The 27944-nt window shown below is 42.3% G+C and overlaps 2 protein-coding genes across 2 annotated transcripts in view; one reads left to right on the plus strand and one right to left on the minus strand.

The window, feature by feature from the left end:
* The window catches only part of SLC9C2 (solute carrier family 9 member C2 (putative)), an 87240-nt gene extending 79612 nt beyond the window's left edge, over positions 1–7628 (plus strand). Inside the window, exons 24-25 of the mRNA XM_058540050.1 lie at positions 5798–5983; positions 7512–7628. Coding sequence (XP_058396033.1) covers positions 5798–5983; positions 7512–7604 — 279 coding nt within the window. The 3' untranslated portion in view covers positions 7605–7628. The remainder of the gene's footprint in view (positions 1–5797; positions 5984–7511) is intronic.
* An 8170-nt stretch (positions 7629–15798) lies between these two features.
* On the minus strand, positions 15799–26635 carry PRDX6 (peroxiredoxin 6). The gene is made up of 5 exons (XM_058540053.1): positions 26504–26635; positions 22487–22643; positions 18802–18948; positions 17579–17725; positions 15799–16205 (listed from the first exon to the last, which is right to left on the minus strand). Exons 1-5 carry the CDS (start codon positions 26596–26598, stop codon positions 16077–16079), a joined length of 675 nt encoding a protein of 224 aa, XP_058396036.1. The 5' UTR covers positions 26599–26635; the 3' UTR covers positions 15799–16076.
* Between the last annotated feature and the right edge of the window lie 1309 nt (positions 26636–27944).

Raw genomic sequence — 27944 nt, forward strand, 5'->3', positions numbered from 1 at the left:
TGCAACAACATGGATGGGCCTGGAGCGTATTATGTTAAGTGAAATAAGCCAGAAAGAGAAAGACAAACACTGTATGATCTCACTCATATGTGGAATATAAACCAACACATGGACAGAGAAAACTGGACTGTGGTTACCTGGGAAGTGGGGGTGGGGGGTGGGCACAAGGGGTGAAGGGAGTCATATATGGGGTGATGGACAAACAAAAATGTACAACCCAAAATTTCACAATGTTAGAAACCATTAAAATATCAATAAAAAAAAAAAAAAAAAAAACCTCCCACAAAACAAAAGTCCATGACCAGATGGCTTCTCTGGAGAATTCTACCAAACATTCAAAGAAGACTGAATATCTCTCCTTCTCAAACTCTTCCAAAAAATTGAAGAGGAGAGGATGTTTCCTAACTCATTTTTTTGAGGCCAACATTACCCTGATACCAAAGCCAGACAAAGACAATACAAAAAAAGGAAAATTATAGGCCAATATCTCTGATGAACATAGATGTAAAAATCCTCAACAAAATATTAGCAAATGAAATACAAAATACATTAAAAAGAGCATACCCCACAATCAAGAGGGATTTATTCCAGGGGTGCAGGAATGGTTCAATATCCACAAATCAATCAATGTGATACAACACATTAACAAAATGAAAAATAAAAATCACATGATCAACTCAATAGATGCAGAGAAAGCATTTGACAAGATCCAATATCTATTTATGATAAAAATTCTCAATAAAACATGTATAGAAGGAAAGTACCACAACATTATAAAGGCCATATATGACAAACCCACAGCTAACATCATACTTAATGGTGAAAAACTGAAAGCCATTCCTCTGAAAACAGGAACAAGACAAGGATGCCCACTTTCTCCACTCTTATTCAACATAGTACTGGAAGTTTTAGCTAGAGCAATTAGGCAAGAAAAAGAAATAAAAGGTATCCAAATTGGAAAGGAAGAAATGAAACTCTCACTATTTGCAGATGACACGATTCTATATATAGAAAACCCTAAAGAAGTCACCAAAAAAGTATTGGAAATAATTAACAAATACAGTAAAGTTGCAGGGTACAAAATCAACATACAAAAATCAATTTCATTGCTGTACACTAATAATGAACTAGCAGAAAGAGAAATCAAGAATACAATCCCATTTGCAATCACAACAAAAAGAAAAAAATACTTAGGAATAAATTTAACCAAGGAGGTGAAAGGCCTATACACTGAAAATTATAAGACATTAGTGAAAGAAATCAAAGAAGACATAAGGAAATCGAAAGATATTCCATGCTCATGGATTGGAAGAATAAATGTAGTTAAAATGTCCACATTACCTAAAGCAATCTACAGACTCAATGCAATCACAATCAGAATCCCAGTGACATTCTTCACAGAAAGAGAACAAAGAATCCTAAAATTTATATGGGGCAACAAAAGACCCCAAATAGCCAAAGCAATCCTGAGGAAAAAGAACAAAGTTGGAGGTATCACACTCTCTGACTTGAAAATATACTACAAAGCTATAGTAATCAAAACAGCATGGTACTAGCACAAAAACAGACACAGATCAATGGAACAGATTTGAGAGCCCAGAAATAAAATCATACATCTACGGACAGCTAATCTTCGACAAAGGAGCCAAGAACATACAATGGAGAAAGGAAAATCTCTTCAATAAATGGTGTTGGGGAAGCTGGACAGAATGAAAGTAGACCATTATCTCACACCATACACAAAAATTAACTCAAAATGGATTAAAGACCTGAATGTAAGATGTGAAACCATAAAACTCCTAGAAGAAAACATAGGCAGTACACTTTTTGACATCGGTCTTAGCAGTGTCTTTTCGAATACCTCTCTACTCAGGCAAGAGAAACAAAAGAGAAAATAAACAAATGGAACTATATAAGACTATAAAACTTCTGCACAGCAAAGGGAACCATAAGAAAACGAAAAGACAACACACCAACTGGGAGAAAATATTGGCAAATCATATATCCAGCAAGGGGTTAATTTCCAAAATATATAAAGAACTCATAAAACTCAACAACAAAAAAATGAACAACCCAATCTAAAAATGGGCAGAGGATATGAACAAACATTTTTCCAAAGAAGATACACAGATGGCCTACAAGCACATGAAAAGATGTTCGACATCACTAATTATTAGGGAAAAGCAAATTAAAACTACAATGAGATATCACCTCACACCCGTCAGAATGGTTATAATTAACAAGACAAGAAATAACAAGTGTTAGAGAGGATGTGGAGAAAAGGGAAGCCTCATATGCTCCTGGTGGGAGTGCAAACTGGTGCAGCCCCTATGGAAAGCAGTATGGGGATTTCTCAAAAAATTAAAAATAGAATATCATATGATCCAACTATCCCACTACTGAGTATTTAGCCAAAGAACATGAAATCAACAATTCAAAGAGATTTATGTACCCCTGTGTTCATCACAGCGTATTCACAATAGCCAAGACGTGGAAGCAACCCAAGTGCCCATCAATGGAAGAATGGATAAAGAAGATGTGGTATATATATACAATGGAATACTACTCAGCCATAAAAAATAAAATCATGCCATTTGTGATAACATGGATGGACCTTGAGGGTATTATGCTAAGTGAAATAAATCAGACAGAGAAAGACAAAAACCATATGATTTCACTCATGTGTGGAAGATAAACAAAGAAACACATAGATAAGGAGAACAGATTCATGGTTACCAGAGGGGAAGGGGGTGAAGGGAGGGTGAAAGGGGTAAAAGGGCACATATGTATGGTGATGGATATAAACTAGTCTATTGGTGGTACACTGTGTATAGACGATGTAGTCTATACAGAAGCTGAAATATAATAATATACACCTGAAATGTACACAATGTTATAACCCAATATGACCTCAATAAAATAATTTAAAAAAAAAGAAAAAGAAAACAAACAATCCAATTAAAAAATGGGCCAAAGATCTTGACACTTCACCAAAGAAGATATAGAGATGGCAAGTAAACATATGAAAAGATGCTCCGCATCATATGTCAGAAGGGAAATGCAAATTAAAACAATAGTGAGATACCACTACACACACTAAAATGACCAAAATCTGGAACACTGACAACACCAAATGCTAGTAACGATGTGGAGCAACAGGAACTCTCATTCATTGCTGGTAGGAATGCAAAATGGTACAGTCACTTTGGAAGATGGTTTGGCGGTTTCTCACAAAACTAAACATCCTCTTACCGTACAATCCAGCAATTGCACTCCTTGACATTTACTTAAAGGAGCTGAAAACTTATGTCCACGCACAAAGCTGCACACAGATGTTTATAACAGCTTTATTCATACTTGCCAAATCTTGGAAGCAAACAACCAAGATGTCCTTCAGTAGATGAGTTATCCAAAAAAAACTGTGGTACATCCAGACAATGGAATGTTATTCAGCGCTAAAAAGAAATGAGCTATTAAGCCATGAAAAGACATGGAGGAAACTTGAATGCATATTACAAAGTGAAAGAAGCCATCTGAAAGGCTACATACTGTATGATTCCAACTATAGGATACTCTGGAAAAGGTGAAACTACGGAGACAATAAAAAGATCAGTGGTTCCTAGGAGTTGGAGTGGGGAAGGATGAATAGGTGGAACACAGAGGATTTTAGGGCAATGAAAATACTCTGTATGATACTATAATGATGGATACATGTCATTGTACATTTGTCCAAACCCACAGATTGTACAACACCAAGAGTGAACCCTAATGTCAACTATGGACTTTGGGTGATTATGATGTGTCATTGTAGGTTCCTCAATTGTAACAAATGTAGCACTCTGGTGGGGGACGTTGATAATGGGGGAGGCGATGCACGTGTAGGGGTAGGAGGTATATGGGACATCTTGGTACCTTCCTCTCAATTTTGCTGTGAACCTAAAGCTGCTCTAAAAAAATAAAATCTTAAAAAAAAAATAGCATGTCATGCTAAAGCAGTCATGTTTCTTTTACTATGTGGCAATAATAATTTTCAGAAAAATTTTAGCTGAAGGGTAAGGAGAATTAGATTCTTCTCTTCTCTTTTCTTTTGCCTTGCCTCTTCATGAGAAGTAGGACCAGTTTAGAGTCTAGTACGAAACTCCACAGGAGAGAATTAGGACCAATAAGTAGCAACTATACGGAGTCAAACTTGACTCAATAATAAGGTGAATGTCCTTTTATTTTATTTTTTTAATTCACAAGGAACACATATTCATTATATAAATTAGAAAATACAGATACAAAACATAAGAAAATAACTTTCTAACCCAATTTTAGTCTCCGGAGAATCTCTATTTAGCACTTTGGTTTATTTTCTCCTAGTCTTTTTCCATTAAAGAACTAGCCATTTAAGATTTTTCTAGAACCCGTAGGCACTGTAAGATTATGCTGCATCCTCCTTCTCTAAACCATACAACTCAAAATTTACATGCATAAAAAAACCAAAATAGCTTTTTCTTGGATTTCTCTGGTTGCAACGTTCTAGATAAGTTTGCTAATTTTGTTATGTTTTTGTTGCCCCAGCTGTGCTAGTGCATTTGGCAATTAAGTGTTTGATTTGTCTGCCAGGGACCAAGGTCTGAGGGCTGGGTCCTATAGCTGTGCATTTCCTGTGGCTGGAGATGTTCAGAGTGAGCTGACGGCCCCTCAGGGCCCCGTCCAGGAGATTCCTATCATTGGACTGACCTCTAACCTCCTGTATTAGTTTGCTGGGGCCGCCGTAACAAAGTACTACAAACTGGGTGGCTTAAACCACAGAAATTTATTGTCTCACGGTTCTTGGAGCTAGAAATCCTAAATCGAGGTGTTGGCAGTGTTGGTTCCTATTGAGGGCTGTGGGCAAGAATCTGGTCCAGGCCTCCCTCCTTGCTTGTAGATGGCTGTCTTCATCTTTACACCGAGTTCTCCCTGTATGTGTGCCTGTGTCCAAATTGCTCCTTTTTTTTTTTTTGTGAGGAAGATTTGCTCTGAGCTAACATCTGTGCCCATCTTCCTCTATGTTGTTTGTGGGTTGCCGCCACAGCATAGCTTGATGAGTGGTGTATGTCCACCCCCAGGATCTGAACCCACAAACTTGGGCTGCTGAAGCCCAGTACATCGAACTTAACAACTACGCCACCAGGCCGGCCCCCAAATTTCTCCTTTTTATAAGGACATCAGTCATATTGGATTAGGTGCCCACCCTACTCTGGCATGGCCTCATCTTAACTGAAACAATTATATCAGCAACAACCCTATTTCCAAATAAGGTCACATTCTGAGGTACTGGGGGTTAGGACTTCAATGTATGAATTTGGGGGGGACATAGTTCAACCCATAACAGCTCCCTTCCAGCTCTAAAGTCTATGCTTCTGAGCCTTGAAGTATGACTCAGACTCAGTGCCTTGCATTATTTGGTTATTCTTCGTTCTCTTGTCAAGTGGGATGTTTGCTTACTGCTAGGTAAGACCTACGCATCTTTACCACTCTGGTCTCGTGCAAATGGAAATCCACGAGGCGTAGCTGACCACCCTGCTGTGGCTGAAATCAGGCTGGGCAAGCACATCTGGGACCGCTCAACAGGAGCAACATAAAAACTCTGAGTTCATAATCTTGTCAGAGGCCATGCTGAACTCTAAGTAAATTCTGTCTGTTGGTCCCAGGGTCCATATGCCTTTTGACACCCTCAAAGAACTCAGCTAAATAAGTGAATTTGCTTTCTTCTTGATACCATGTGTCATTTTGTATGATTTATAGAAAAAATGTAATTCTATTGTAGGACTTAACGTTTCAGAAGTGTGTGGCGCTCAATCTTGCGTGTGTGAAGACTTTATCAAGCTACAATGAAATGACTATTGATAATGCGACCATGAAATTCGTTATTGTTGTGTACGGCAGTGTAATTGATACTAAGACAGAGGTACCATATCTTGCACCTTGCGTTTTACCTAAAACCTGTGAGCAGGTAAGGAGGATCCTTTCTAAGGAGTCATTTGCTTTTCCTGGTGCCCCATAAGTGACTTTAAAACTCAACCGACCACCTTAAAAATAAATTTAACCTGTAAAGACCCTGCAGTTCTCATCCACCCTTAACAAAAGAGTCAAAACATACCCAGAGCTTCTGTGTACTGTTACACAGGTTGTGCCCTGCACAAGGGTGTGACCGAGGGGCAAGTAGGGGCTGGAATCTGCCTGTTCTCTGCTTACCAAGCCATTTGCCCTGGTGTGAGGCTGTGCCTCCCCAGAGGAAGGACAGGGTCCATTTTTCCTAGTGCACACCAAGGCAACAACATTGTAAGCTAGTGTGGCTCTAGAAGTGTCTGCATTGGTTGATAAGAAGAGGGTTGAGTAGGGGACCCACTGCTTTGTTGCCACAATAGGGGCTGCGGGCCCAACATAGTGAGCCCTGGGCCTTATCATTCCATGCCTTTGTAAGGAAGGGGGAAGTGTGAACACCTGGGGCATAACGGGATAGAAGATCAGAAGCAAGGTCCCTTATGGGCCACCTGCCTGCCTGCCATTGGACCACAGGGTGACGGAGGGCAGAGCCCAGGAGGGGGGAGGACCAAAAGGCCTGAGAAGAGCTGACTTCTATTTAATCTGGTAGTAAGCTTCTCCCCTTTGGAAGAGACCCATTCTGCCTGTTCAGGCTGGGAAAGGTCATTAATTAAATGAAAATTTACGTCCTAGAAAAGTTAGCAAACTTCCCCTTTCATAATGTTCTTATTTAGTACCTCTCAACAATTCAGAAGATAAAGTTAATTTAAATGTTTTTTAATGGAAAATGAAAATCTCTTCAGCTTTGAAGGAAGGGGTGGATGAGGCAGGGGACAGTGGGAGCAACACCCACAGTTTAGTTTGTTAAGACACCAGGGTTTGGGGTCAGGCACATGGCACTTGGATTCAAAAGCTGACCCCGATGCCCACCAGGTGTGTGAGCATAGGCAAGCTGCCTTCTGACCCCCCGGTTCCTCATTAGTAAGATGAGGATAGTAGCAGCAGCCATCTCATAGGGTTAGTGTGAGGATTAAATGAGATAATATGTGGTATCTAGAAATGATAGTTATAATTGTTACTTGTATGCTATTTGCATTCTGGAAGGGCAGATTTTGTGACACATAGGCCAAAAGCTCTAAGAAAAGAAAACAGTCCTGCACCTGGGAAGGCTTGACCCTTGACCGTCAATGCAGGAATAAAAGGCACTCAGTGGATGCGGGGGATTCCTTGCTTCCAAACTAGGAATCGCCAGTCTGGTTACAAGTAAGGTGTAGAAATTTCCTTTCTGATGTCTATAAATACGCCAAAGATAATTTTCTGGTCCAAGTCTTCTTAAAGCAACATTAAAGAGGATTTGAAATGAAAAAGATGGAGCTTAGGCTGGAGGCCCAGTGCTAGGTGTTAGCTTATTTCTTATATTCTTTGGAAAGTTTAGGAAGCAGCCAGCTTAGAGATCAAAGAATGCTCTTTTGACTAGTGTTGACTTTTCTGTTTAGGTTCAGGGAACTTCAGATTTATGCAAGCTGCTGGTGATCCAAGCATCTGAGCCTGTCAAAAATAAGAACTCCAAGGGCGTGGGTAAGGGATAGTGCATTAGTGGCAGGAAAACCATTGAGAAGGAATTTTGATACATGTAAAATTCATTTAATTCTAAGAAAATGATTTGAGAGCATAGTGTGGGTTTATCATCAGTCCCCATCTTTGGGCTCACCCTGACTGCCACATGGCTTGTGGGAGGTCACATAAGAAAGACTTCCAGACACTGAAATCCAGGTGGCTCATTCCTCTCTCATGTCCCTCCCTCCACACCAGGGGAGAGCAGCCAGAGGAGAGCAGCTTCTGTGTTGGACTCTGTTCCTGCCACATAGTGCTGTTGGCAGCAGAGCAGGAATGGGGAGGAGATAGACTCACTCTCTGCAGGCCCAGATCTGGGGAGCTGGTTTGCTTCCAATAACCAAAGGGAGTATGGAACCTGGCCCGTGCTTACTGAGTGTTCCAAACCATGGTCACAGCCACATTCAAATGACTTGCTTTGAGGTGCACTTTGTAGTCACGAAGTAAGTCACTAAATGTATATTAGCACCCAATTGCTGTATTATACAAAGCATAATACAGCATTGTATGGTGCTAAGCAATATACAAAGAAGCCTTGCTCTAGAGAAAATGCATCAAGATCTTTCACTCAAAGCTCAGCATCCCTGCCTTACCAAGCCCCATCTCACCACTCTCCCAGCTGCCCCAGCTGGAAAACAGTCATCCTTGATTTGCATCTCTAATGGGCACCACCCCAGTGTTTACAATTCATGTGACCTGCTAGCTTAGGCATTATATAATTCTTAATGAATTGTTAATTCAGGGGGAAGGGTTTACATGATTTCAAATTGTGTGCATAAAGTGACATTTTATTAATATTTTATCTCATTATTTCTCATTTGCATAATACTTATAAAATGCAACCCCACTGTGTGCTGGGCACTGTGCTAAATGCTAGTTAGTGAGTGAGCCAAACAAGGTCTCTGCCGTCATGAGAGGAAAGGCAGACATTCAATAGGCAATTCCACTTCTCCCCTAGAAGCAAGTTCAACCTCAGACATTCTTATGGCTCACTTTCCATGCCCTGTTCTAGGGTCATATGCATCACCATGATTTTGGGAGCTCCCTCTGCTCCCAGATCTCCTGTCCCAACTGGCTGACACTGAGATGACATTCCCTCAGCCCTCACAGTCTCTTTAGGTCAGCCACTCTGTTGCTTCCACAGCACTCTTGGGGCGCAGGAGTCTATGGCAAGGCTGGGAGCTCAGGCCTTGTGTTAGGCCCCTTTCGGCACCCTGAGGGCTATTGAGTCAGAGATCTTAAGCACTTCAGGAAGCAGGGCACAGGTCCCTATTGTTCCTGTGCCTGTAGGCCTGTCTCCTTCCTTAGGCCCTCTGGAAGCATTTTTAGATGAAGGGGAACACATCACTCTGTATTTCCCAATGAATTTGGGACAAAAGTCACAAATGTAGGCCCATGGACTGGATCCAGCCAGTACAGTGGATTTGACCCACATACACTTGTTAACATTTTAAAATTAGTTGCCAAGTAGAAACATCCATAAATTTCACACTTAAAAAAATTCAGATTTTGAGCTTTTCTTGAAAAAATCTGAAGGTCTGTCAACACTTGGTCCTCATTCCTGTATGTGGCGACAATCAGACAGGGCCGAGTATCAGCTGCCTCCTACAGAGAGGAAGCAATGCTCTCCAGTTTGCCACAGTCCACGCTGCTCCCTCTTGTCTTATATACAGCCCACTTTAACCATGTGTGTGACCTCCTTGCTCTCATTTGAGTTTGTCAGCCCTTGTACTAGGCTTTTGGGAAACTATTAACAAAACCCTGAGGGAAGAAAGTAAAGAGCCCACTTGAAAGAGGAGAAAGCAAATTGATATTTCAAAATATTTTTGTGCTACTTTTACTCTGAAACGCTAATTCAGCTTTTCTGTTTGATGCATGTATTTGGATTGGCTCAGCCAACACTGGTCTTCGAATGACCAAGAGAGAATATAACTGGAAAAGATGAGGTAATAAACTCAACACTTTGATTAGATTTTTATTATTGTGAATATTAAACTCCACAGCTGAAACAAATTGTGAAGTCAAGTAGCAAAATGTAGGTGGAGAGAAAAGAGACTCAACGGCAACTCATTAATTTGGAAAAACTGGGATAAAGCTTACCTGAATTACTTAAAAATTAAAATTATAGAATTTTTTTTTGTGTATGTGAGGAAGATCAGCCTTGAGCTAACATCCATGCCAATCCTCCTCTTTTTGCTGAGGAAGACTGGCCCTGGGCTAACATCTGTGCCCATCTTCCTCCACTTTATATGGGACGCCACCACAGCATGGGCTGACAACGGTGCACACCCAGGATCTGAACCCAGGCTGCCAGCAGCGGAGCGCGAGCGCTTAACCGCTATGCCATGGGGCCGGCCCCCTATAGAATATTTTTGAAAGACATAATTTTGGCCCAGGTCCCTCCTCTCCCAATTTTCCCCTCCTCATCTCCTTCCCCTGAGGTTTAGTTCAAAAGTAGGGATCGATAGGATTAGGGATGGGGAGGGACATCATCATGTATACAGTTAGATATTAGCATCTAAATATTGATGCTTCTCCCTTTGGAGTCTGCATTCCCTATGGATGTGTGGGTGCTATGCAGGGGGTATGTGAAGCCACAGGCTGATCGTGGGCATCTTCCTAGAGTATCAATTTTACTTGACGATCTTTTAAAGGGAGAAAACTTATTTAACCACTAGGTTGTTTAAAAAGTTCCTTTAAATTAAAACACACGTTATGGAGTAGGATGACAAATTTGCATGAATTTTTAAGATAAAACAAGAGATTTCAAAACATTTTATTATGAAGAGTCAGTTAGGTTTTGCCCTGACATTTTTTCCTACTTTCCTCAGCAATTAGGGCTAATTTAGAAAAGTTTCAGAAGTGCTGGAAATCATGACTAGAGTTGAGGAGGGAGAGGGGCTAGTCACATTGGGCCAGGACACAGTAGAGGCAGTATCCTGCCTCTGGTGGCGAGAGAGGGCCCTGGAAGACTCATTATTCAAAGGGTCTTTGTTACTGCTGAGTGGAGTGGAGGAGAAGACAGCTCCGATGGGGCGATAGGGCACAAGGCAAATGCAGCAGTGGGCCAGGTAGCAGTAATAGTGCCAAGGACGGGGTTCAGGGGCCTTCAGCACCCTCCCTCCCCCAGTTGCCAAATCACCCCAGATAAATACGCCTTCTAAGGTAAAATGATATGCTGTAGACGTAAAGCTTCAAGAGAAGTCCCTTAGCCCACCACATCCCCAACCAGATAGTCAACCTAAGACCCTTCTAATAGAAATTCTGGTCCTGCCACTGTCATCTATGACAATCAGGGTGTTTTGCAGTGTGTTAGTTGGGGAAAGGAAAGTTGCATTGAGCAAACTTATGGGTAATGGTTCCTTTAAACAAAGCAACTTAGTTTTTTTTTTTAGGCAGGCTTCCTAGGGTCTTCCTCTTCTCTTTCTTAAAGGGACCCTATTTCAAATGGGAAACCTAACTGGGAGTCAAGAAATTGGCTCCTCATTTGTCACTGTCTTTTCCAGGCCCCATTATTTTAAAAAATTCTCATTCTGATTTATGAAAAAAGTTTTCAGTTACCTTGCAATCAGTCACAAAGGTAACTGGAATTCAACTCTCCTAACATTTCTCTTCTCCTTAAGTGCCCCTTGACAGACTACTCGAATTGAATTAACGTAGCATTTCTTTACAAGATAACCTTTGATGGTGCAGAGATGCACATGTATTTACTTATAATGTATCACTCAAAGCTCTTAATATGTAAGATCTTTTAGAGGGAATGTTCCAGATAATAAAATGGAAACTTTTCAGTAAGTTTTCTGGTTGCATTTAATAGTAAGTTTTTCCTGAAATGCTCATAGTCTAATATTTTACTTTTGACTTTCTTTTATAGTTGGAAATAGAATCCCTCTTTAGAAAAGGATATTAACGGCACTAATGTGATGTGTGGAGTCGGGTTAAAGTCTGAGCTAATATCCTGGTTCAAGTGCTGAAGAATGATCTGGCAAGGAGTTTACTTAGAAGTTGCTGAAACAATTTACTGCTGCATTTATTTTACAAGCAGTTGATGGACTGCTATAAATTCTCTAATTTTAAGTAGTTGCATTATACATGAGATGTTAAAAAGTTCTTCCGGATAATATATCCTAAAACAAATGAGACCCTGCTTCCAGCTGAGAGCCAGTTACAATAGAGTACAAGTTATCAAAAACATGTTACTGTCTAGAGCATAGGATCTATAATTCTGATTTATGATATTGCTATAATTAGTACCTCCCTAACATTTTTCATAGTAAAGTTATTCCCCTCCCATTCCCAATTTAGTAAATATTGAAAAAAGGAACAATCTTAGTAATGTTCCACAATCTTAGTTACTGAAAGCAAAGTTTAGGAGAAATTAACACTCTTACATTGCATAGTAATGTTTGATATCACTTTTCATTTTATTTTTAAAAGTCAAATAAAGTTGAATTTTATACTCTGTTTAATTATTTAGAATCCATTGTTCCTTTTCATCTCAACAAGACTTTGAAAGAACACATGATTCTCTACACTAGGGAAAACCAACCATAATAGAGGTAATAATAAAAGGAAATACAAGAGAGTAAGTCAAGACTAACTATTGAGAACCTTCTGGATACCTAGGGTAATAGGGTAATATTTGCCAGAGTGGTCTGCGGGGCACCTGTGTCAGCAAATATCGGGTGTGGCTGCACATCACAGAAACCTGGCCACCATGGCAGAACCACATAGGGTTTAATTTTTCTGATGTAACAAGATGTCTGCAAATAGAACAGGACTGGCGCAGCTGCTCGAGGAAGTTATCACGGACCCAGGCTCCTTGTAGCCTCCTCTTCTTTCCTCCTTGGCCTGTGACTTTTACCCTCACGGTGGCAAAATGACATCGGTAACTCCAGGCATCCCACGTGCTTTTCAGTAGGGCAAGAAGCTTTTTCTTTACGAGGCTTTGCCTTTTATCAGGAAGGGACCCCATCCCAGGCCAGCACTGTCACATGGCCACACCAATCTATCATCTTAAGATGAATTTTAACTGGCACCTCACCTTGCCACCCTTAATACAACCTGTGTGTTTTTGGTAAAGAATAAGGGGGAGATGGATATTGGGTGTGCAGTGTCTGCTGTACTCTGCACCACAATCACCTGAGTTGCTACAAATGAAGAATTTCTGGCCACCTACAGAGTCAATCTCTGAGACAGACTACTGGGCTCTGCATTTTAAACACGGTTCTCCTGTGATTTAATGCATAATGAAGCTTGAGATCTACACGTATAGGGGATAAAGAAGTAGCAGAAAACAGATGTCTCCACAATCTCGCTTAGGAGGCACATTAGCATATATTTGAAACAACTAGAGGACAATACTTCATTCCATGCATATCAGTTAGGATGCTTTTGACCTCAAGTACCAGAAAACCCAACTCAAAAAGGCTTAAACACTAAGGAAATTTATTATTTTATGTAATATAAGTCAAGAGGTAGGATGGGTTTGCGGTTGGTACTCAGTGAAGATAAGGAAGGATCAGATTCTTTTTTCTCTCCACTCTGCTGTTGACTTTACGGCCTCCTCATTCTATGGCAGGTTCCCCACTCCCAGGTTGTAAAGACAGCTGCCAGCAGCAACCAGTGCTTTATGTTTTCTCCTTCATATTCGGTGGCAAGACCAAAAAAAAAAAAAAAAAAATAAGGCTTCCAACTGCTCTCAAGAATTCCAGAAATCCCAACAATCCTCTATTTGTGTCTCATCTCCAAGAATTGAAGTCCATGACCATTTCTGAACCAATCACTGACAAGAAGGTGGTGGTGACCTTTTAACCAGTTAATGCACTCTTTATGCTAGAATCAGTTGTCAGTATTTCCTCAATTTCCATTGCCCCAAAGGGGTGAGGTCAAATGGAGTAAATCACTATGCTAGTTCACTGCACCCAGTAATTGGCATCTTGGCCATTTAGATACAGCCACCGTGGCTCCTTACCCCTTTGCTGAGCTTCTGCTCAATGCAGATCCCTACCCTTAGAGTGGAGATTGGAGGTGAGATCAGAGTTGGGGCAAGAAGACCACACAAGGGCCAAAAGTTTATCACTTTGCTAATCTTAGAAGACTATTCTAGCCAAAGCATTTGCTGATTTTTTGAGAAGTCACATGGACTGCCTCTCAAATTCCTTATGTTTCTCATAGCCACAACGGTCATATATTAATTCAATTTCAATTAATACTTCTTTGGATGTACAATGCAATTTTTTCCTGTACTCCCTATGAAAACTGAGAGCAACAATTCTCGATAGGGGAACTCTAGTCTCCATGCCCAAAAGTGTATTAACATGTATTTAGGATCACTTCTTCCCTGGAAATGCATATTCATTACGTATTTTATATTTGGAAAAGAATACTTGCACAGTCTCATGGCTGCTTAGCGATAGAGCCAGAACTCAATCTGAGGGTATGTGGCCACCTTTTCTTCGAGCTTTTTCAGTTTTTATGGTGATATCATCTATATGGGTAGAGTAGAGGTAGCCAAATAAATCACCAAGGTTTGGCTGTCTGAGTTAGTGATGAGGGGCGCAACAGGTTTATTGGGGGAAAAGATGATGAATTTGATTTTGAATTTGCAAATTCAAAGGCAAATGTTCCAACGGTTGGTAAACATATGACTCAAGTTTGAATTAGTGTTGGAGATTAGACTTTGAACTGTTACTATAAAAGAAAGCTGAAGTCAGACTCTCAGGAGACAAAGACTAAAGAAGGCAAGGAGCAAGCGAAGAGAGCAGTGAGGAACCTAACAGTTAGGGAGGTGACATGAACCAGGAGCCAGGGATTAGTCATAAGAGATGTGCTATAAGAAGACCAGATAGTATTCGTTCTTTAAGGGCAAAATAGATTGTGACTCAGAGAAGAGGTGAAAGCAGGACCAGTCCCCTTAGGTCTCTTTCAGACAAGCATTCCCCAGGATATTGTGTAACTTGGAATTTTCACCTATACTCTCAACCTTCTTAGTGTGACTCAAATTTTACATGTGGAGAAATCAAGGCAACTAAAGGCTTAATGTCTTGTCTGACACATGGCACCAGGGACTATGTTTTACATTATTCTACTCAATAAACATGTAGAGGGCTACATGCAAGAGATTATACCAGGTATGGGACACTTCTTTCTAAACCTAGGACTTATTAGCACAGTATAATAAGTCTGAGAGACCATGAGTACAGAGTGATTAGAAAAGCAGACCTGTACCATTATCCTCAAGATTCATATTCTTAAGCCCAGCAATCCCACTAAGGCATTAGGTAAGGAGAGCTCTTTACAGCAGGGGTCACAAACTCAAGGGACAACAGGACCCAGGCACGTAACAGGATGGAGCAGAGTGGGCTGAGATGTGGTGAAATCACGTGTCCGTCAGCTGCTCCTCCATTTCCATCACATGAAATTTCATATATGCATCTCTGGAGAAAAGTACCAATGCCAATCCTAGTAAGAAGGAAACCTCTGCCCTCAGGACATGAGTCTAAACTAGTACTTCAAACTGTGACAACAGAATTCGCTGATCCAGTTTTAACAAAGGATTTATTTACTGACCACCCCCCCCAATTCAGAAAATAGCCTCCCCGATGCAAGAACAGTTCTACAATAAACCATCGTCAATCACCCGCTCCTCTCTTCCCAAGCCGTGCCCTTCCACGTGCACCCAGCACAGAGCAGACTGACCTGGGAAACACTCTGTGTGAAAGGCACTGTCATATTGTTCACACCTTCTGCCTCACCTCCCTGGCAGGCAAGTGGAGCCTTTTCTGTAGCCTCCCTCTCTGGATAAAAATTTATTGAGAAATTTTCTTTATAGCAAATTTTTTAAAGATCCCTCCCTCCTACCCCCGCTGTTCACCTCACCTATCTCCTGGAAAAGTTCAGAACTGAAAGTTTTTTCCCCGGCTGTGATTAAAACACTGAAGATTGAAGAACATCCAGGTTACTCTAAGTTCTTGGGTTATATAATTAGTTATCTACAGAGGAAGTTGAACCTCAAGTTCTGTTGCTCCCCAAAATGGGTAACAGAAGAGAGGATTTGATTAGAACAGCTGAAAAATTTATAGTCATTCTATGATGAGCAAAGCAGACCTTTTCAACCTCGTTGACACTACCTCATTGATCACAAACCCTGCAGAGAGCCAACAGATGTGAGTCTCAAATACAGAATATATTTCAAAGAGAGATAGCAGAGTGCTAAGATATATGAACATAAGGGCATGCTGGTGAAGGCCCAGAGTAAAGAATCCCAAGAAATATTTAGTGCCATTTTCATTTAATAAGCCATTAGTAGAGCAACCTTAAGACCTTGGCTGTGATCACACGAGGGTGTTTTTGTGAAATTGCTGCAGGAAAACAGGATTGGCAGCTGGCGTCCTCTGGCTCTTTGTGCTCAGCGAGCAGCTCCAGCACCAACTCCTCGGAGAGACCTATGGCTGTGGGGTGTAGCGGAGGTATTTTTTGCCAGATGGGAGCTCTTTGGTGAAGACTCCTTTAGGGAAAAGTTTTTTGGCTTCCTCTTCGGGGATGGTGGGAAGGACCATCACGCTATCTCCATTCTATTGAAAGACATTGAGAATGGTGAAATTCAGAATGGTGAAATTCAATCTTATAGTGAAGCCTAAAGGCAAGGAGTAACTGTACCAAAGTAGCTACAGGTGCTAAGGAGAATAATCAAGTATTCTTGACTCTCTCCCCTCCCAGGAATTTGGTTTCACAAGTTGATCTTTGACACTTTGGTGAGGGAAGTATCTCCCCATCTTAACAAGAAATAATCCTGTTTCAAACCCAGTAATGGCTTGTCACATTTTAAAATTTTAATTCTAAGTCCTTCCCACGGCCTACAAGGTCCTGCGTGATTGAATCCTGCTTCCTCTCTCATCCCTGGCCCCTCAGCCCACCTCCTGCTGCTGCTTTTCCTGGCACGCTGGCTCTCCTTCTCTCCCTCGAGCATGCCAAGCTCACTTTTAGGTAAAGCTCCTTAACTGTTCCTTGTGCCTACGTGCTCTTCCCTCACAAATATGCATGACTTGGTCCCTCGCTTTCTTCATGTCCTTCCCAAAGGTCCCCTAAGAGAAAGGGCTTCCTTGATGACCAAGTATAAAACCAACCCTCCCACAGCTGGGCTCCCATTCTCCCTGCCCCTGCTTGATTATTCTGTCACCCTTGTCGCCACCTAATATGCTATAAACTATTTTATTGTTTGTATCTACCCACTTGAATGTAAGTTCTAGGAGGGCAGGGACTTTATATTGCTCACTGCTATATCCATCCACAGTGCCCGCTGTCTGGGCTCAATAAACATATGTTCAATGAATGGATACAAAATTTAAATGATTTGCCCGTCAGAAAAAACAAAACAACAAAACCTGGTATTCAGGTTAGCATATTTTAAAAATGTAGCAACGTTAAGATACTCTTGTGATATTATTCATGTCTTACATATCGCAAAAATCCTAGAGATTCAAAGTTTATGAATAAGTTTCAGAGAATTCTACATGGGTTTAAAAGACTGAAGCTTAAGTGAAATGAAATGCTTCATGACATTAATACACCAAATAGTTTTATAGCCATCACTTAAGTGGCCAATCAAGGTTTTGCTATAAATATCTTGCCACCGGGCAAAGGTTAAAGGTTTAAAAAAAATCCTTTTTTAGGAAAAGGAATCATTCTGACCAATTAATTTGTCCAAATAATCTAAAGAAAGAAAGCAATATAGGGAGATTGTGTTTTACATGAAAGGTGTTAAAGACCTTGAAAATGGCCTCTCAGCAAATCTTAACTCAGCCAGGAGGAAAAATCCTCCCAGCGTACTTGCATGCCAGAAACAGAGCCCTGGGTAACACAGACCCTGAGGGTAGCCATTTAGAGACAGGTCCCACAGGCCTTCCAGGCCTACTGGGCATCTGCCCTTTTTAATTAACATCTTTACCTTCCAATCCACTGGGGTGGCAACCCTCTTTTCTGCTGTCAGCTGGAGAGAGATAACTACTCTGAGAATCTCATCAAAGTTCCTGCCAGTCGTAGCAGGGTAGAGGATAGACAGCTTCAGTTTTTTATCAGGACCAAAAATAAACACCTGCAAAGCACACAGATGCATAAATAGAAAGAGTTCTTTGAGTGTTTTTGATATTAAAGCCTCTTAGAAAGCTCTTCAGTCATTAAAAAAGGGTGTAAAACAAAACAATGGCAACTGCCCCCCACCCCCTCCAATATCTGTTAATCTGGGTGGTGGGAATACAGATAATTTTCTTCTCCATGTTATTTTCCTAAACTTAGAAAGGAATTATATTTGGTTCTGCTGTCCAAGTAAGAAAAAGTGATATGCAAATTGAATTCAGGAAGGCCTCAGGAAGGTAGTGTGTTAATTAGGGATGACTATCATAAAAATAATACTAATAGAGTTGATACTGGTCCTCACAGAGTTGTACATTTTTGCAGATGAGGGACTAAGTCTGTTCTCTTGTGGGTAAGGACAGAACAAATAGGAATTCAAAACCAGAGCTGCCTTATGACTAAGGACATAACCCATCACTTTAAAGAGAGGGCTGGGCTGGCCCCGTGGCTTAGCGGTTAAGTGCGCGCGCTCCGCTACTGGCAGCCCAGGTTCGGATCCCAGGCGCGCACCGACACACCGCTTGTCCAGCCATGCTGAGGCTGTGTCCCACATACAGCAACTAGAAGGATGTGCAACTATGATGTACAGCTATCTACTGGGGCTTTGGGGAAAAAAAAGGAGGAGGATTGGCAATAGATGTTAGCTCAGAGCCGGTCTTCCTCAGCAAAAAGAGGATTGGCATGGATGTTAGCTCAGGGCTGATCTTCCTCACACAAAAAAAAAATAAATAAATAAATAATAAAGTGAGGGCTATCAGGAAAGCTAGAGAAAACATTTCTCAATTCTAGATGACATTTTAGGATAACTACTTATTTTTCTATTGATTTCCAAAAGCTATGGATTAAGCAGCTTAAAAATTTGGCTGAAAATTTTACTTTGGCTCAGCATTTAGATAATCAATGAGACTGCCACCAACAGTTATTTCCTAACTGGAGATATTCCCCTTTTTCCTCTAGTTGGTCTCAGCATTTACTTGGACATATAGCCTGGCCAGTCATAATGACTGGATTTCTACATAATGGATTTCTACAACTCACCACGCGAGCTGTCACAGGCATGCCCTTTTCGTCCTTCTCTGCTGGGTCCAGCATGCCCAACAGGATGGCAAGGTCTCGATTCTTATCATCAATGATGGGAAAAGGTAATGTTTCTTTGGGTTCCTCACCATTGTAAGCATTGATATCCTGAAATGCAGGTGAAAAGGGAAAGAGAAATCTAAACCAGGCATATCCTCTGAATTCCATCAGTGAACAGCCATCATCTCACAAGACAGGGAAGAGGACTATAATGATCATACTTTTCTCTAAGCAATTTTAATAGGAAAATGAACGAATGAACACTCCTCATCTCAACTGTACATTGACAGGAATAACAGTAGGGTATAGTATGTAGGTTATAAACATAGACACTTTTCATGCCCAAGTCTCTTAAAATTTGGCATGCTTTTACTGCTTTGAGAAAGCAGCATTAAACTCTTTAAAAGTTGAATAGAGTTAGATCCCAATCCAAGGTGCGTCTGGGTACCTAAATGCTGTAAAAAGCATCAGAAACAATGGATTCATTGAGTCCATCACATCTAGAAATAATACCACATGCAAAGATAATTATATAGATCTGGTCCCTGCCTCAAAAACATCCTGACTCAGACATTAAGCTACTGTAAGACAGATATTAAGAAATAAAACTCGGGGCCGGCCCCGTGGCTTAGTGGTTAAGTGCTCGCGCTCCAAAACTGGCAGCCCGGGTTCGGATCCCAGGCGCTCACCGACGCACCGCTTCTCCGGCCATGCTAAGGCCGCATTCCACATACAGCAACTAGAAGGATGTGCAACTATGACGTACAACTATCTACTGGGGCTTTGGGGAAAAAAAAAAAAGGAGGAGGATTGGCAACAGATGTTAGCTCAGAGCTGGTCTTCCTCAGCAAAAAGAGGAGGATTAGCACGGATGTTAGCTCAGGGCTGATCTTCCTCAAAAAAAAAAAAAGAAATAAAACTTAAGGCGAACATAAGAATGGAGAGTTGAATGTATACTTCAAGGACAAGTCAAAGGGAAATCTCCTATGGGTGAAAAGGCAAAGGTAAATTTACACTAGGGTGAAATCCACATAGAAAAAATGAAGCATTTCAAGTCTGAACTAAAGGACAATAATGTACTCACCTCCTCTCTCTACCCCCTCAGCTCCCCTAGTAAAACTTCATTCATTTATTCACTTCTACTTTTCCTATCCCTGGAAGGGTTTTTTGGGGGAAAAAAAAATCTACCTTCATTATTTCCTCTAGCATTAATGCAGCACTTGGTAAGTACAGATGAGTAAGACATGTGGAATACAGATAAGACACCATCTGGTTCCTGCCTTCAAAGGAACTTCTAATTTGGTTAGATGATTCCCATATGAAGTAGCAGCAAACGCAAGGCTATAATATATAAATGTCAGATTGCAAGTGCGGAAGCATACTAACACCCCCATTTGTAGGACCATTGAGTTAGCAAAGTCTTCAAGAAAGGGGTATGACTTCTATCTGGGCCCTTAAAGGATGGACAAGATTTTTATACAGAAAAGGCAGGCATTCTAGGAAACGGAGCAATATTAATGAAACACGTAGGCAAGTCTGAGCATAACCTATTGATTGGCGAATGAGGAACTTATCTGGGTTAAGTTTTAGGAAGCAATGGAAAAGAGGACTGAAAGACGGAATAAGGTCTATTTACTATGTGGAGCCTTGAAAGTAAAACAGAAGTTGATGGCATAGCAGATGTAGAACGCTTGTGGATTTCTCAACAGAGAGGTGACAGGATAAAAGTGACATTAATGAACTAGAAATGGATAACAACACATTTTAACATCTTCCTTAATTTTATTATCTTAACTTTCCTTCCCTTCTGCTGTCACTGGCTGCCTATCAAGTCACCACAACTAAACAATAATCAATATGGTTCTACGCTATGGCAGCTTGAGATTTCCTCTATAACCAGTTGTGTGTCAAAGTTTGGGTACTGCCTCTGATAGCTAGAGCTTGTTTCCTATTCAATGCAGTGGCAATTTTGAAAACTTCTAAGGCAGAAGCTCATCAGCTAAAATGAACCTGGGTATGCTCCTATGTTTTAAAATATTATACACTCCTCCTTCAGTGATCTGTGGTTTTAATTATTGCTATGCCGTAATTCTCAACCCTGCCACTTGCATAATAGGCATTACATGACACCCATGAACACCAAAGAACTATACGCTTTGGCTTAACTTTATCCTAAATCAGGCTAATTTCTTCTCTCTATCATCTAGTATCAAAAAGAGCACTGGTGTGAGGTTCAGATCACACTGCCATCATTTTCTAGGATGGCAATCTTGAGTAAGTCCATCCAACTCTCTGAGTGAAATGCCCTTCCCTTTTCTCCTATACATGATTTTTCTAATCTCAGACACTTAGGATTAACTGGTATGAAATGGCCAAGGGATGTAGCCCAGGAGGCCAACTCACAAGCCAGTACTACACCTTTTATTCAGTTGCACGTGAAGTGCTTGACATAGTGCCTAATACACAGTAGGCTTCCCTCAAAAGTTATCCATCATTATTTAGTAGCACATGGTAGCAAAATCATTAAAATGTTCTCAAGTTAAGTTTAGACCACAGATTTATTGTCCAAGTAATTCCTTTTGTTGAAAGTAGACAATTCCTTCAGTTCATTCATTCAACAAATACAGACCAACCACCCAGGATGTACTGAGTACTGAGCCTTGTTCCTGCAGTGTGCAAAACGGGAGTCTCCCCTGCTGAGCCTCCACTCTGGTGGGGAGAAACAGACAAACAAGATGAGAAATATGCAGAGTATTTTAGATGGTGACAAGTGCTAAGGAGAAAAATTAATCAGAGGGGGATGAGGAGTGTGGAGGGAGCTATAATTTTAGATAAACAGGCCAAGAAAAGCCTTCATGAGGTGTCATCTGAATCAAGACCTGAAAGAGGTAAGGGTAAGCCACAAAGATACCTGGGGAGTCTTCCAAATAAGATTCTGGACATATTTGGAAGCAGAGCAGACAAGCTTGCTGATGACTCAGACGTGCGATGTGAAAAAACAAGAGGACTTGAGGATGGCTCCTGGATTTCTGGCCTGAGCAACTACAAAAATGCAACTGCTATTAGCTGAGATAGTGAGCCCTTGGGATTAAGAACAGGAGCCAGTTTTAGACACACTAGGTTTGAGATACTGGGACATCCCAGGGAAGATGCCAAGTAGGCAGTGGTTGTGGAAGCCAGGAGAGTCTGGCCTAGAGATGGAAATTTGGGAATCACAGCATATACATGTTAGTGGATGTGCTCACCAAGGGAAAGAGTGTAGACCAAAAGAGAAGAGGCCCAAGAAATGAGTCTAGGGCAACTTCAGCATAAATTAGGGGTTGGGAGATGATGAAACTCAGTCTGAGCATGAGCAGCAACAGCTACAGATGTGGTGTTCTGGAAGCCGAGAGGAAAATATTTCAGCGTATACAGTGATCAGCTGGGTTGAAAGCTGCCGGCAGGCCAAAAAAGATGATGGCTGAGAACCAACCATTGGATTTAGCAAGGTGTGGAGGTCACTGTGCACTCCAAGTCAGGTTTTCAAATAATCAGTGAGGTTTGAATCTGAGGTTTACTTATACCTTCACCTCAAAAAGTCCAAGCTACTTTCTATGATTTATAACTTGATCTATAACCTTGAAGCATATGCCAACTGGCACTATACCTTGCTCCAGGCAAGATGGTCTTCAACACTGTCTATTGAAAGAGCAATCATCTTAACGTTCCTCTTGGCAAATTCTGGTGCCAGCTTTGCAGCTCTGCCAAGCTCCGTGGTGCACACTGGGGTAAAGTCCCGAGGGTGGGAGAAGAGAATGCCCCATCTGAAATGAGGAAAAGAAGGTCAGAACTGAATGAAGAGGTTATCATCAACATCACATCGAATGAGAAGTCACAAATCCTAGATCAAAAATGACTTTCTTTTTTAAATGAATGCTTATGAAGACAATTACTTTTAAACTTTTCTGTTGAGGAATGCTTTTTGATCTTTTTACCTCCAGAAAAGCCTATCTTTAAAGACCAACTCAATCAAAGATGAAATTCAACATGATAAATACTTAAAAAGACTTGAAGTTAAAGGTGTTGCTTCCTTTAATAGCTAGAGAGCCATCCCAACTCCTTTTCAGCTAATAAAATCTGTGCTACTCACACCAAGTAGCTTACAGAAATAACTTTTTTCCCTTTTTACCCTCTTCTACATGTTTTCTAAGCACAGAGACCTTGACATTCAGCTCCAACAATGGATGTCCCAATATGCCCTGAATCTAATCAAATGCCTGACTGCAACAATAAGTAGATTACATAATCGGAAATAAATAGGCTCCTGTCCCCGCTTATATGTAAAATTAAAGTCCACACTCAGCTTCTTTGAAGTGAATGCATATAAAATCTTTTGTAAAACTATTTTACTGATCTAACCTGCCAAACAGGACACCTAATATTCGTACCCTGACAAAAAAACAGCACTTTAAGAGTTTTACCTATCTCTTCATTTGCAGTTTCTTTTTCTTCTTGCTTCAGACCAAGCAGGTAGAAAACTGACAGCCTAATGTAGATTTCTAGAACTACACATTCTTAGGAAATACTAATATTTAAATCATCATTGCCTAAGGTTAAACTTGTATAGATTTTAAGCACGCTTCAAGCGAAGAGTCACCAAGAAACTTTGGAGTACCATTTCCTTTTCCTTGGCAACAGAAACTACTCTGTCAACTGAAACGGAAAAGTTAACACTCAGTTTTCCACACTCCCATGGATTTACAACACTGAAGCAGGTTCCTAAACTAGTAAATGACTAAATCTAGTCTAGATGTCAAGCTGACCTCTACTAGGTTTGCCAAGTTTCCTGAAGCACAAAGAACAAAGCAGAGACGAGGGTACCTCCTTCCCACTACTCAACTTCCAAAGGAAAAGACCTTCTTATACAAAAATGATGGAGAGCCCTATGGCAAGACTGGGAAGAGAGAGGAAATATTTTTAGGACTGGGGAGGGGTGTGGTATGTTTACTTTTTTATAAAGGGTAATGAGGGACATATGTCTTTTGAAATAAATAACTTAGCTATGTGTAAAATCTAGGCCTTAGATTCTATGGAAAAGGATCTAAGTGTCAGATGAGACTTAAGGGAAAGTCTCCAGAAGCTGAGGAAAAATGAACTGCGCACTTCTTCCTGTATTGTTAAAGGGGCGATGAATTAGAATTTAGGCATTCTCTTTGCATTGTGAGTCAAGAGGCTTATTTTGCTGAATCACGCTAAGGAGCTCGTTCTTAAGCCACTTCACATCCCCTCCTCCCTCCAAAGCCAAACTCCAGTTTACCACAAGCTAGGAGTAGGATAAACTCTGAGAATGTCTTAATGTCTTACTATAGCCTGCCTTCCCCTCTAGGTCTCCCTACTGCTTCCTGCTCTTACGAGTAATTCAATTACATTATCCCATTTCCTTCCTTCCTCATTTTCAAAAGACAAAAGGTTTCCTCCTTTAAGGGAAAGGTCCCCACTCACTAACCCCAAGAAAACACATGTTTTGTTGGTGAAGATGTACTATGAAGAAGCTGCTTCTACCACATCTGTACAGCAACAATGATAAGGCTCAATTCACTCACCAAATGCAGCCCCCCAAAACAATTAGTTGTTCCCAATTGTCAGGGGTACGGGTAGATACCTGTAATGTTTGAAATTATTTTAATTTTTTCTCCAAAAAATACCTGGAACAAAAACTGACAGTCTGAATTGAGATCACATACAGAATGGAGTCTGGAAAAATTATATTAGGCAAAAATCCATGTATTATAATGATATGAAGGGCTCAAGCTTCTTTTCCCAAAGTTTGGGAATACTATCCCATGCCTGACCCAAGGCTGACCTGTATATCATTTGTTTATAGATGCAGATATTTTTCTCATGTTCCCACTGGTGTCTCCTTGAGAAGGTACCACTTTTAACCAAATCAAGATAGATCCAGAGGCCCATAACAATGACAGCAAACCACCCCCCCAAAGTAGGGTTAGCTTAAATAGTTACAGCATTCATAAGTATTGCTGTAGTAAGTATGCTTTATGTTAATATTTGACTTTAATCCATACAACCTAAGAGTTCTGGTAAGATTTTATGTTTTATAGAGGTGAGAGCTGTGGGTGGAAATGGGAAGGAACCTACTCCATATCTCATGGGGTTTTGGAGAAATACTAATACTTAGAATTCCGAGTATGAGACTGGCCTTAGTCTGTATTTCTGAAGTCTCTTCCTGCCTTTAAGGTCTGAATGTTCCATTTCTCATCCCTTTTCTAGCCTAGTCCTCTCTTTCAGAAAGCTTAGCTTTTCCATTAATCAGTGGCTGGAAAATGGACTTAAGGAGTCGGGTAAGCCTAAGGTCTAAGAATCTCTCCCAGGTTCTCTGTATAGCCCTGTCCAATCATTGATTAATCTCATCAACTTCCTTCTCTCTCTGTCTATAAATATATATATATACCTGGACACTGTATATAAAAAGGATACAAACCGGAGAGGAATTGCTAAGCCTTAGAACACCACATGTCCTGGGGCTGCTGGAACTCCAGGATCACAATATAACTAGACACATCTGGGATGTTTCAGATGAAAACTAAGCAACTTAAAGTTTGCTGATTCAGGAACTGTAAAAGCAGGGCGGCAGCAATTTACTCCTAGTTATAAAGGAATGACTAGCAAGCTAGATCATGGCTCGCGAATTTGGCTATGACCAGCAAGGTTACGTGCTGCAGGCAGCAAGGCAGAAAGGGGAGGGGCACCACACTGGGAATCAGAAGGTCTCAAAGTGGGGAGGTACACGTGTCCTGGCGCCTGCGATGGCCTACCCTTGCAAGACCTGGTCACTGCAACTGAAAAACCTCGGAAAGCCCTTCACTCAAAGTGTTGGAAGCTCTGGAATGAAGGGCACACCTACATACAGAGTCGTCTTGTTTCCTCCCAAAGCTGTTACCAAATCATATCCCGGCCACTGGAGGAGGCTCTGGACAAAAAGTCTTTCAGCCACTTATTTGGCAGCTGGTGGTTTTAAATTTTACGTTTTGTGCCAAGAAGCCTGCAAATGCCACTGCAGCAAGCGGAACCCTCAGATAACGCGCCGGGCCCTCCCCGAACTTTCGGCCAGCAGCAGTGTCCTCTGACGCTGGCCTTACACACTCATCGTCCCCAGGGAGCAAATTCCAGAACGGAGGGAGGGAGGTGCGACCCTGGGCACGAGTCCCGGGAAGTGACCGCCGATGCCTCCTGGCTCCTGCCCCCACCGGGCCTCGGCCTGACCACGCTCTTCGCACCGTTTTCCAAACCGAGTTAAAGAGACAACAAACCCTCCTCCGCAACGGCCTTGCGCTCCTGGGACCTGAGGGAACCCAACTCGTTCCCCACCCCCTTCCCCGTCCTGGGCCAGCCCAGCCACGCCGGGAGGCGGGAGGCGGGAGGCGGGAAGGGATCGAGCGGCCGGCGCAGGGCGGGCACGAGGGTCGCCGGCCCCCCGCAGCGCTCCGCCGACGCTGGGCGGGCGCCACAAGGCGAGAGGCACGTGCAGGAACCGGTGGGGGCAGGAGGCGGGCGGCGAGTAGCGGGCTGAGCGGTGAGGAGGACGGAAGGCAGAAGAAATAGGGAAAGCACGTCCGAGGCCGGGCGTAACCCGAGGCCAGGGCAGGGCTGCCAGGTAGCCACTTACGAGTCTCCCAGATAGTCGTGGAAACGGATGCGGCCGACGGTAGTATTGGCCTCGAAGTTGGGAGCCTCGTCCCCGAGAAGCAGACCTCCGGGCATGGCGGCGGCGGCTGGTGCTGGCGATGTAGGTGCTGGCAGCTAAGTGGGTCTGCGTGGGGCGGGCCGGAGGCGGAGTGGGCGGGGCCAAAGGCGGAGCCTGGGTGGGCAGGGCCGCGGCGGGAGCGGTGGGCGGGGCAAGGGGCGGGACCGGGCCGCAGGCAGGTGGGCGGGGTTGCGCCGGCGCCGGCGCGGGCGGGAGCGAGGGGCGGGCCTCTGATCTGTCCGGGTCCTGTCGGCGCTGGCGCGCGTCTACGCTAATGTGTTGTCGCCTCCTGGGAGGCTTGGGGGTGCCCAGCGTTTGACCCTGCAGTGCATTTGGGCTTTGGAGGAGAAAGGAAGTAGAACGAAGTAGTAAGGGGAACCCCAAGGCGGAGAATCTTGGGGGCGGACAGGCCCCGGCAGCCGTCTCCCAGCTGCCCTGGGCAGCCGCAGGAGTCCGCGGAGACCCTCGGCACGCCCTCACGGCCCACTCCCGACGGAGGTGTCGGGCTACCCCTCCACTCCCTCCTCTGTCAGTGTGCGCGTCTGAAGTCCTGACCGCCCCAGTCAGCCTAGACATCATGAACTCTCTGTGTACCAGAGGATGTGGCAAGACCGAGACATGTAGGAGACCTTATGTTAGAGGAAGTGGCTTTCTTATTGCAACAAAAATTCCAGCACTCATGTCAGTGAGTGCTTGGGGGAATATGACCAAACTTTTTTTTATGTCACTCCTCCCTTCCACAGTTCATTATGAACCATAAAATATTCAACACAATCATCCTGAAATCTAAGTATAAATTTTAAAACATACTTATTGTGATCTGTGTGCAAGTCAACTCTGCCACACGAGGAGGTGGGAAGTTTAGATTCATGTATTTGCTTTTTATGAGCCAAGCACGAGGTAGCCAAGATGACTGTTCTCTTGCAGCTTTCATTCTAGTGCGGGAGACATAATCAAACAATAATTAAACAAGAATATAATAGATAGCAGTAAATCCTATTCAGAGAAATAAAATAAGGTTATGTACTAGAGAGTGCGACTGGGGTACTGCTTTGGCCTGGATGGTCTGGTCTGGGAAAGCCTCCAGGAGAGTGTAGGTAAACACATATATAGCACGTAGTAAGTGCGTAGTAAGTGCTCTGGAAATGGTAGCTGTTATTGGGATGATGCTAATGGTTTATGCAATAACTCTTGCTTTGCCTACTATGTGCTGGGTACTGTGCCAGGTCTGGTGATACAATGGAGAGATACAGTTCTTGCTCTTACAGGGAAGCAGACTTACAGGCAGTTATGATAAAAATGTAGGGTAAATACCGATAGGGGGATGGTGCCAAATGGTTGGAGTTCAGAAGTGAGAAAGATC

Source organism: Diceros bicornis, chromosome 4 (assembly GCF_020826845.1).
Source record: "Diceros bicornis minor isolate mBicDic1 chromosome 4, mDicBic1.mat.cur, whole genome shotgun sequence".
Lineage (NCBI taxonomy): Eukaryota > Metazoa > Chordata > Mammalia > Perissodactyla > Rhinocerotidae > Diceros > Diceros bicornis.